The following is a 12,142-nucleotide window of genomic DNA, read 5'->3' as shown; positions in this document are numbered from 1 at the left end:
GACTACAGAGGGCGAAATTCAAATTCTTGTATCACAATATTGATACCTTTGAACAATACGGGATTCAGTTTGAACGCACATATTTGCGATTTTTTCTGTCAGCATCTTTTTCGAGAGTTTTAGAGTCTCTGAGGCAGTGATCTCTAACGTGAAATATTTACATAAATGTATTTCCTGTTAAGAAACTTCGTGATATCAATGTATTGATTTCATTAATGTTTTGATTTAAAATTTACTACTTAAAACCATAAGTTTAGCCCCCCCCCCAAAAAAAAAATTATAAAATCTATTAATTTCACAGAAATCCAATGATGGACGAGAATTTAAAAGAAAAACTTAATTAGCACTACTTCTACGTATATAATTTTCTTATTCTTTTTATTTCTTACACAAATCTATATATATATATAAAATTGAAAATCACTATGTTTGTGACTCTAAATCTCCTAAACCGCCCGACCGATCTCGATCAAATTTTTAACATGGATGAGGTTCAAGGTTGGGCTGGTTTTAGGCTATTCACTTTGATGGTAGAACTGAGAGGCGGGGGAAGAGGTATAGAAAAATAAATAAAACTTAATAACTCCTGAACCACTCGACCGATCTTGATCAAATTTTCAACATAGATGAGGTTCTGGCCTGGCATCATTTTCATGATTTAAATTTGACGGAGCAACGTAGGGGAGGAGACGAGGGAGGAGATATATAAAAATTAATTTATACAAGACTGAAAGTGACTACTTTTGTAACATTTTCGTAATTTCACTTTCACGGTAGTATAAACAAAAACTAATAAAACCTAATAACTTTTGAACTACCCAAGCAATCTCGATCAAATTTTCAACATATATTAGGGTCGGTTCTTGGGTGTTTTTTAAAAATCCTTTCACTTTGACGAGCCAACCGAGGGGAGGGAGGGGGAGATATATATATGTAAAAAAATTAAAATTAAAATGACTGCCTTTGTGACTTCATTACTCTTGAACTACCCGACCGATCTCAATCAAATTTTCAACATACATGAGTTTAGGGGCAGGAATTACTTTAGGCTATTCGCTTTCACGATGCAACCTAGGGGAGGGGAGGGGGAGAGAAATTTTAAAATGATAAAAAAATGACGGATATTAGTGTTGAATCCATAGTTTTCGGGGTGGATGAGAGCAACTGACACTTATGATGTTGTTTCAATTCAAGTTCAGCCTGATAGTTGGGGAGGGGGATAAACATTTAAAAATGATCGAAAATGACTAATATTATTGTCGAATCCATAGTTTTAGGACTAGCTGAGATTAACAGTGACAATTCTGATGCCGTGTGCCGAGCACGGAGGAGGGGGAGTTATATATATAGTAAAGACCAATATTAGTGTCTAATCCATAGTTTTCGGGATCGTTCATATGAACAGTGACACTTCCGATCCGGTTTAAATCCAAAATCAGCCCCGCCACTTGGAGGGAGGGCGAGAAAGAGATATATAAAAATGATCGAAAATGGCCACTATCAGTGTCGAATTTATAGTTTTCTGGGTCACTTAGATGAACAGTGACACTTTCGATACCGTTTAAATTCAAATTCAACCCCACAACTTGGGTGAGGCTAGGAAGAGAAATTTAAAAATGGTCGAAAATGACCGGTATTAGTGCTGAATCCACATTTTTTGGGGTCGCTCAGATAAACGGCGACACTTCCGATGCCGCAACATGGGGAGGGATATATATATATACAGTGTGTATCAAAAAGATTCATCCACTTTGGCAAGTCTGTATTTCTGAAACTAATAAACATATACAAATAGTTATTGTTTTGCATGACAGTGAAACTCAAAAAGTTTTTATTGCACCTGTTCATAGGTGTTCAATGTGCCCCCGTGAGATGCACAGCATATGTCCATGCGGTATTCAAATTCGTCCCAAACTGCAGCTAGCATGTCTTCAGTTACAGCTTCCACAGCTGCCGTTATGCGATGTCGCAGTTCATTCAATGTGCTTGGTAACGGAGGCACATAAACGGAGTCTTTTATAAACCCCCACAAGAAATAATCACATACAGTAAGGTCAGGTGACCTTGGAGGCCAGTAATGTAACGCTGCATCATTTGGTCCAGTGCGACCGATCCATCGTTGTGGAATCGTTCGATTTAAATTCCTCGCACTTTCCCATGCCAGTGTGGCGGTGCTCCATCCTGTTGGTAGATGAAATCATTCGAATCAGTCTCCAACTGTGGGAAAAGATAGTACTCAAGCATATCAAGGTAGGTTATCCCCGTCACAGTGTTCTTGGCAAAGAAAAATGGACCGTACACCTTTTTTCGGGAAACTGCACAAAACACATTAACTTTTGACGAGTCCCTCTCATGTTGTACAACTTCATGTGGGTGTTCCGTCCCCCATATTCGCACATTATGGCGGTTTACATTTCCATTCAAATGGCATGTTGCCTCGTCACTCAACACTAAGCGTTGAACAAAACTGTCGTCCTCTGCAGTTTTGCCAAGAATGAAATTACAAAACTCCATACGTCGTTCTTTGTCATCTTCACAAAGAGCTTGCAGTAGCTGAATTCTGTATGGTCTCATGTGTAAACGACGACGCAACACACGCCAGACGAACATCGAGGGCATGTTGAGCTGTCGAGCTGCACGACGAACGGATTTCTGCGGACTGCGTGTAAAACATTGACGGACGCGCTCCACGTCTGCGTCGGGCACTCGAGGAAGTCCCGGTGATTTTCCCTTACACAAACAACCTGTTGTTCGGAATTGTTCATGCCATCGTCTAATGCTCTGTGCAGTAGGAGGATCCACACCATACTTAGTACGAAAGTCACGCTGAACAGTTATCACTGCCTTGCACTCCGCAAAACGTAGTACACAAAACGCTTTCTGTTCTCCAGATGCCATTTTAACCAGAACCGTAGTGGGCGTTCACTCAAGCACACTGCTGCTACCTAGCGGAAACCATGTACAACTAGAGATGTTCCTCTTTCCAACAGTACGTTGTTCACTCACATCTCTGAAAAGACAGAATAGATATTATTGTTTAAAACCGGATGATTCTTTTTGATACACGCTGGATATAGGCCTATATATATTTATGATCGAAAATGACCAATATTAGTGTCGTATCCATGGTTTTTGGGGTCGCCGAGATGATGATTGATCTTTTTGATGCCATATATTTCACGGATACTACACACATGAGAGACGGAGTTGTGCATTTAAATTTACATTTCAACCCAGCGAAGCGGGTAATATATGCTAGTAATTATCAGTAAAGCATTCATGTGGTCAATAGACGGCAGTAAAACTATAAATATAACCTGTTACTTCAAGCTATCTGTAGCAAAAGCAGAGATATTTCTGCTTTTGCTACTAACGTTTCACATTTTCAACGTTTTACAACTAACGAATTCCAGTTGTTCCCGCCAATCCTTCGATCTTTTGTATGCTACAAGTTAAAATTGTGATTCATTAAAAGTTCTAATTGTTTACATTTAAATCTTTCTTTAGTTTGCCCAACTATCTTGCAGTTACATAAATAATGATGCTCAAATCTAAATAATCTTGTATGGTTAATGCGTTAAAGTTGGTTAATATTTCCGTCCTGAAAGTAAACAGTAACAAATAACTGTAATTTAATTTACATACTGCGTTCATATTGCTTAGTTAACTAACTGAACTAGCTCTATGGCCTATGGAAGCCGGAGGTTCAATGCCGCATTCACAAACGCTCTCCATTAACTTCTGCCCTTAGCCAAGGATTCAGTTTCTACTTTGTATTTATACTTCTGCGAGATCTATCTTAATATTGTGCTCCCATCTGCGCCTACGTCTTTCTAATGGATTTCACGATTGGGTTTTCAGTTAAAATTTTGAAAGCGCTTCTACTTCCTTCCATTCTGGCTATATGACCTACCTACCTGAGCCTCCTAGACTTAATGACCCTAACAATGTTTGGTAAATGGTATAGATCATACAGTTCCTCGTTATGAAGTTTCCGGCATTCCCTATTCCTGTCCCTCGAAGGTCCAAATACTCGCCTTAGGATTTTATTTTCAAACACTTTCAGTCTGCGTTCTTCCCTCAAAGTAAGCAACCATATTTCGCAACCGTACAACGTAACAGATATGATTATTGTTTTATATCTTTCAAGTTTCAAATTCTTTGACAGGATTCGCGAAGACAAAAGATTTTGCACTGAATAACACGAATTCCCCGTTTTCAGTAAAAATTTAATTTCTTCCTGGATGTAGTTTTAGTCTGTTGCTTCACATAAAATAAATACTTGTGGATTTTTATACGTAATTACGACCTCATTTACATTTAACACAGCTCTTGTCTTAATAATAAACAGCAAAGTATGTTTATGTTCAGCTTCATCACTATTTTCAAATCAAGGCAAGCAGTGAACGCAGCGGAGCGGCTATTAGTAATTATTGGGAGTTAGCGTTACTCACAGACAGTTTTTGTATTATAACTAGTTAATACTGAGTATTTTTTAATTATATGTAGTATTTTAGCTAGTTTCTTGCAGAAAAGAAAAAAGATTAAATTAAAACTTTTGACATTAATTGAAGCAAGCGCGATCTGACACTGTTACGAGGCACTATATACTAATGACCCTTTTCCCTCATAACTCTAGCTGAAATGTTTTCAGAACTTGATATTTTGGAAAGCGACGAACGCACAGTTAAGGACGTCATTTAACAGATAAGTTCATTTATATCATTTATTTTACTGGTAATAAACAATCAACTGGAGTTATATGCTGTATTTAACGTAAAGACATGAATTTTGGCCATCTGCATACGTATTGTTTGGTCAACTACTAGTTAATTGATCGATTAAATCTTAAACTTAATTGCCTTGTATATTATGAAGGATCTGAAGTGTAATTATATATTTGTCTCTTTGTAGTGACGCCCCATGGTTATCCAAAGTTCTTACGATACATGCTCCTAATGAAGATATTCCAGTATTAATTGTGTTTGGTTTGAAGTCCTTCAGTAGCTACAGATTTTCAGCGATAGCGTGGTTCAAGAAACATGTTGCTGACTGGCTTAAGGATGTCCTAGCTGGAAGAATCTCTCCTACAGGTATTCTTGTCAATTCATATAATTTATTGGTTTTATTTCAAAATTTACATGGAGTGCCGTAATCTAGATTGATAAAAATCTCTTTACACTTATATTTTCAACACTGTTACAGTCAAAATTTTACCTTGTATTTTTCTGATAATGCTGGCAAATATTTTACTGTGTGTTACTTTATTCGAAATATTATATATGTAACAGTAGTAGTCATTTTCGAGAAAGCGGAAAATAAACTTTTTTGTACCTTATGTCCATAAGTTAAGTTGAAGCTTTGAAAGTTGCAGAACTTTTACAAAATTAGGAAAATGGAGTTCCAGCATTCCAAAAATTTCTTTAGCAATGTTCATTATTATTATTATTATTATTATTATTATTATTATTATTATTATTATTATTATTATTATTATTATTATTATTATTATTATTATTATTATTATTATTAAGTATTAACTTCATAAATCTTCATGTTGATGAAAATAAGAGTAAAGAGATCTTTCACATTTTAAAGCAATTTAAAATTTTCTTTCCCATTTTGCTAGTAAGTAATTCTATGCTAAGAATAGGATGGAGAAATTTTTTGAATGCTACCATTAGCACCAAGTGTTCCGATATGTTCATTTACGAATGTTCTGTTCTTGATCCTTTCCAAAACAGAAATACATTAGTTCATTTTTCAAAGAATATAAGCAACACATTTCGTTCCTTAAAGTGTAGCCATTTCCTTCCAAATATTTTCTTGTTATCGTTTTCTGCTTTTTTTTTTTTTTTTTTAACAGCAGATTGTTTAGATTTATATATATACTAATGTGTCGGATCATCAATATCAACATTTTTCAATACCTATTCGAGATTTCATTATTGTATACTTCAACATGTACACGCATTTTCGTAGTTTTTAATCTTACGAAATTTTGATTTAAATTCATATTTGATTTATGCAACTATAAAAGAAAGAAAGAAAGAAAGAAAGAAATTTCGTTAATATGTTAAGAAATTCTACCATGGGTGGGATAAGCACCACTACTGAAAGTATTGGAAAATATTGCATTGGTGGTCCATTGCTGTATTTATTCAATGTTTTATTTGTTTATTTCATTTCTGTGTTCAAGTGAACTTTGTGGTGGACAAACACTGTGTGCGTGGGTTTCCTCGGGGTTCTCCCGTTTCCTCCCACTTTCTTCATTCCACCATTTCATTCATTACTCATCATCACCGTCTCCTTTAGCCTAACCGGCATAACCGTGGGACGTAAAATTCAAAGATTTCATTTCATTTCATTTCATTTCTGTGTTTTAGAGATAAGTGATTGTTTATGGAAAGTAGTATTATGTGTGACAACTTTAAGTTTTTTCTTTTTTCTTGAAAAATTGATACTTTCTTCTTAAGCTATACACATGAAGTAGATGAGCGAGCACTTTGTCTGCATGTAAATAATGTCGCACCTAATTATAGCCGCAATAGATGGTGGATGGATTGCAGTGGCCCATGATGGATGAAGAGTCTCAGTGGTTACTTATAGTTGAGTTACGTTCAAAATTTGACCCACCTGATCCACTTGACCTACGATATCTCTAGTAGTAGTCTCGTAATGAATGAGAACAGAACGCATTTTTCAGACGAGAGTGGACCAGTGACATCTCACAGAAAGAGCTAAAAATAGTGTAAGATTTAATTGGCGAGTAATTCTTTCCTCAGGGCTGTCTAACATAAGTAGTGTTATTCTATCTTTTCCACCCTCTCTAAAAGAAGGGTTCTATGTATACAAAAAATAAATAAAATAAAACTACTAGATTATTACAATATATATGCGGTTGTACTGACATAAGATTCATCAATTTTTATATGCATTATCTTTAGAACATAAAGATGATAAACTTTGAAGAAATACATAAAATGTAATGTAGATGTACTGTGTTTAATAAGCAAAATGCGAGACGTAGGTTATGGAAGAGCTACGAATACATAAAAATCCTTCCTTATAGTTGAACTGAACGAATTGGTGAAAAAAATATTCAATTTATTTAATTAACTAAACATCAATTTTCATAATAATTCTAGCCTCATAACAAGAAAGGCAAAACAAACTCTGAATCTCCCGGCATGCAAAGCTGTGGATTGTATCCTTTATTGCCGAGCTGAGCTTATGTCGTTTGCCGAGTTCGGACATCAAATACAATGATTTATATTCTTTAGATGATGGACTACTTGTCCACCAAATTTTGTTCAGATCTGGACAGTAGCTACTGACTAATGAAGTACCTCATACAAGTCGAGCCGAGCCGTCTCTCTTCTTGGCCGAGTTCAGCTACCACATATAGCGAACTTTATTCCTTAGACAATGGGCTACTTTCCACAAAATTTCGTTCAGATCCAGCTGGTAGTTACCGAGAAATAAAGTAAAACATAAAAGGCGAGCCGAGTCGAGCCCTGATTGTTGATTTGTCCCTGGCCGAACTCAGCAACCAAAAGTGTGCTTTCTTGGACGATGTGCTATTTGCTAACCAAATTTGGATCAGATGAGACCAATAGTTACCAAAAATTAAAGCACCATATACAAGGCGAGCCGAAACTGTCTCTGGACGAACTTGGGCACCAAATATAGCGATCTTTATTCCTTAGGCTATGAGGTACATATCCACCAAGTTTTGTTTAGATCCACCAAGTAGTTACCAAAATAAAATAAAATAAAATACTATACATATAAAGCGAGCCGAGCTGAGTCGTGCCTGTCCCTAGCCGAGCTCGGCTATCAAATATAGTATGCCGGTGCTGTGCCATCAGTTGTAGCTCAGAATAATCTCTAAAATTCTCATCAAATGAATGCAACAATTGGGGATGAAACTAATGCACAACACAGTACTTAACTGCGAAATTATGGTTGAATTTAAATAAAATTCAAATCTTTTAATTTTGAAAATGTCTAGTTGGGGAAATAGGTGAGAGAGAAAATGAAATGAAATTTTTGAGTTTTACGTCCCACGGTTATGCCGGTTAGGCTAAAGGAGACGGTGATGATGAGCGATGAATGAAATGGTGGAATGAAGAAAGTGTGAGGAAACGGGAGAACCCCGAGAAAACCCACGCACACGGTAGGTGAGAGAGAGAGAGAGATAGGTTATGATTAACAGATAAACGAAGAGCACTAGCCTGATATTCCCACGAAACTGGCGTCGTCCTGGTCATCTGAAACGATGAATGGTTTTCCCTGAAGGAGCCTGGATGTACTGGAGTCAGTCAACATCTGGAACTCAATCCTGCTGGACTGCCAGGGGCGTCGAGTTCTCTCGTCTTGATGCGTTTTCAATGATATTCTCCTACATCTTCTTTCCACTAGTCAGATATTGGACTCTACTGAATCTGCGGCGATGAATCGACAGAATGACACTCCCAAGACATGGAGTTAGTTGTTCTCCAATGGAGTGACGTGCCTCTCACGACGTTCCTGCACCTTCCTAAGCCTTGTGTCGAATGCCCCCTGTCGATGTGTCCTCCGTGGTTTTGTCTAATCTAAAAACGATGAGTCTGATGTTCAGTAAACAAGGAAATGTCAGGCTAGGCGGAAAAGAACGCGGAAAGGCAAGAAGGAAACTAGTCGCGTTTATTGACAATTTCAAAAGTAACAATTAACAAATACATGCTTATTCAAACTGTCTGGCAATGTACAATCTTAATAAGAAGTTTTGTTCCATTGGATTTTAAATGTTAATAGTTCTGTCGTTGATAAATGTAATTTAATAAAGCAATTGAATTTAGCGAATTAAGAGTTTACACAGTCATCTCACAATCACATCACTGTTAATACACAGGTACTTCACAATAGCGATCTTTATGTTTTAGACTGTGGGATACTTGCTTACAAATTTGGGTCAGTTCTGGTCGGTAGTTACCGAGAAATAGAGTACCACACATACAACTGGAATGAAACTATAAGTCCCGTATGCTTGCGCAAGGATACAATAATTGAAGAATTACATCAATGCCATTATGAAATTGTGTATTGCTTTCAATGTTATTGCAAAATTGTTTATAATCTTTTCAAAAATAATTTTTCTTTTCTTCTTTGCTTGAACAGCAATGTTGCCAAATGTGGAATGGCTACCTCTTCATCCGGGATTCGATTATTTGCGTCTGTTAGAAGAAGACAGGGAACGAGAATCAGATGATATTTTTGTGGATCCCGAAGATCAAATATTTGTATCTGACACAACATCATCGGTGGAAGTAGGTTCGTATACTCATTTTTTAACTTGATCCTTCATGCCTCGCATGAAAGCTCTGATTTAAATTAGCTCTATTACTTGAGTAAACTCATGAAGAACATGATACAAATAAAAATTTATAAAAACGGGATGTCACTTGTTCAGGCAAATTTTAAGGAGCATGAATGGATATATTCCTCGCAAAAGAGTACAGGAATAATTTAAAGGTATAAAAATGCCCAATCAAAGGAATTCATCGTAGAAAATCAGCAAATACATGTAAATCATAAACTGTGTCTTCACGAACATTTCAGAATGAGACAAACGTTCTTTATTTGAAAGTCAAGTGGTGAAGATTATTTGTTTATTTTATTTTAGTTTTGTACTTTACATCCTACAATTGCACTCTTTAAACTAAAAAAAAAAAAAAAGACAAAAGAAAACGAACAATGATAGTGAAATGAATCATGAAAGGACAACATACAAATGCATGCCCTGAATGGAAATTGAACCTGCGAAAGATAGGTTTGTGATTCTATCGTTTATGCCTTAGACTGTTCGTCATTCTAGCCTGCAAGTGATGAATGTATTTCCAGAAGTATGTTAATGCAGTAGCTACGTTGTTTCTGAAGTCTTTGTGTATGATGTTTAGAAATGCTAAAAAGCAGAAATCATTTGAAATGCCTCGTATAAGTTGTTGAGGTGCAACATTTAGAACTCATTTTCTTCATCAGTCTATTGGTTATTTATATTGTAAATGTTGAATTGATCTGCCTCAATTATATGAATATCTATTTCAGTATTAAGACCGAATTATCGAATAATCCATCCACGTTACTTAAAAGCACTTGTATCTGTCATAAATATCAATATATGTGTTTACTTCTTATTACGAGATGTAAACTTCTATGCTTAGTTGTAAGTTAAGTTTGCTATTTTAAGAAGTCAATTAAGTACCAAGGCTGTAGAAAATATTTGTATTTAGCCTGTTGACATATTCGAGTTTCAACACACCTGAAAGCTATGTTACGAAAGAAAATAATGTAGCAAATGTGAAATAAAAGATGCTAACGAAGAAACAGTGAAACAGATATTCAGAATAAGAAAACGAATTCTGGAGATGTTTCGTATTAGATAGTTTTCAAATATACTTACGGAACATGAAGACGGACATAACTTAATTCTTAATTAAAATATAAAGTGTATTTAAGGCTAATCAGGATCGTATACTATCAGTTACCAATATGCTTGGAAATCAAAAGCTCCTGAACAATACGAGCTATAGGAACAATGGCAAATAACAGTAGGCCCTACCTACAAATTTGAAAGTTTTGAGATCATGAAATAATGAATATATACAAGGGCGCCCATCAGGGGGGCAAGGTGAGGCGCTCGCCCCCCTTTAGAGGAAATTGTGCTTCAGAAGATCGAAAACCCAATAGATATTTTAGAATAGTTACCGCAAAATTTGAGACTACATTTGAAATGTCGCTTATACTTGCCCCCCCTTGGAAACCATAACATGGGCGCCCTTGAATATATATATATATTTTCGAAAAGCTATAATTATGGCTATCATCTACGTCTACTTTCATTAGAACTAATTGTTCTATTAACAAAATCCTTTTGTTTCATAAACATTGCATTGTATAAACTAGTATGCTTATTGTTATTTCTTTTCAGGTACGCACAGCATTATGCATAGTGAACTTTGAATTACGAAACGCTGGGTATCATATTTTGTTTACATGAACGAACGCACATCTTGCGTATAAACAAAATGAAACAGGGTAGTCTCGATACTAATGTAAAGTTATAATATTTTAAATCATGCATAAATACATGATTAAATATTTGTACAACTAAAATAAATAATAAACTTTGTTTCCAAAGTTCAAGTATCATGTTTCATTTTGACAATAAAATAAATAGTAAAGCTTTTATCTAAGTATTATGATGCAAGCAAAATGTCAAGTAGTGCACTTATATAGATTAGATAAAGACCATGCAAAAAAAAAAAAAATCATCGGAAAGGTTGTTGAATCAGAAAACGAAAACCTGAATTAGGGAAACTAAAATTTTAGGAAAGAGTTAGCTCTAATTTCATTCCTAAGTGCTTCTTGCACTGGATATCCTTTGTTTTCATGAATGTGAATTGTCCCTTAAGTGGTATTGTATCAGCAATACTAAGGTACACTAAAAGAACATGTGAAGTAGGTAACTCGCCAGTGCTGTGCCGTGGTGGGTGCGAGCGGGGCAACGGCCTCGGACGCCGAAGTAAGGGGGCGGAAAATTTGAGGTAAAATGGAAGGAAAAATTGCTCAAAATCAAGGAAAAGCACGGTTTATTTTTGAAATTTTACTCTTTTACTCTTCGTACCAACCATGGTGGTGCTTCCCGGCTGGTCTGTCGACCTCACTCATATATAGGGGGGCGCCGTCGTATACTCTCGCCCCGGGCGCTAATCTTGCACGGCACGGCACTGTAACTCGCTAATGTTGAGAAAGTTCCAGACTCGTTTGTCTGATACCACGAATTTACTTTTAAGTTCTTTCTCAGTTTTCCAAAAAACATTACTAATCTGCTTAACGTAGGACTAGTGTCAAAGGTGTATTTCGGTAGGACTGCAAACGCCTCAGGATACAATGAACCTATGAACACTGTCGCTGAAGTGCTGAAGATTAGACGGTCGTGTTTTTGGACGAGTACGGCTTCCACCCATCCTACAGTGATGGTCTCAATGTGCTATAGTGAAGGAAATCTGCCAGTGTGCATTCTGAAATGTTATTGCGGTTGAATAACAAATGTAATGATTTGAGATACCATAAGATGGCATGATTTACTGTCTGCTTC

The 12,142-nt window shown here is 36.2% G+C and overlaps 1 protein-coding gene across 1 annotated transcript in view; it reads left to right on the top strand.

Moving 5' to 3' along the window:
- The window catches only part of LOC145686053 (thioredoxin domain-containing protein 16-like), an 88,095-nt gene extending 76,914 nt beyond the window's left edge, over positions 1-11,181 (top strand). The window contains exons 16-18 of the mRNA XM_081758939.1: positions 4,915-5,093; positions 9,163-9,315; positions 10,973-11,181. Of these exons, the coding sequence (XP_081615065.1) occupies positions 4,915-5,093; positions 9,163-9,315; positions 10,973-11,004 (364 nt within the window). The 3' untranslated portion in view covers positions 11,005-11,181. The remainder of the gene's footprint in view (positions 1-4,914; positions 5,094-9,162; positions 9,316-10,972) is intronic.
- The last annotated feature ends 961 nt before the right edge of the window (positions 11,182-12,142 follow it).

Source organism: Thermobia domestica, chromosome 5, assembly GCF_964235325.1.
Source record: "Thermobia domestica chromosome 5, izTheDome1.hap1.1, whole genome shotgun sequence".
NCBI lineage: Eukaryota > Metazoa > Arthropoda > Insecta > Zygentoma > Lepismatidae > Thermobia > Thermobia domestica.
Note: the sequence above shows the minus strand (reverse complement) of the source record. Positions and strands in the feature narration are given on the sequence as shown.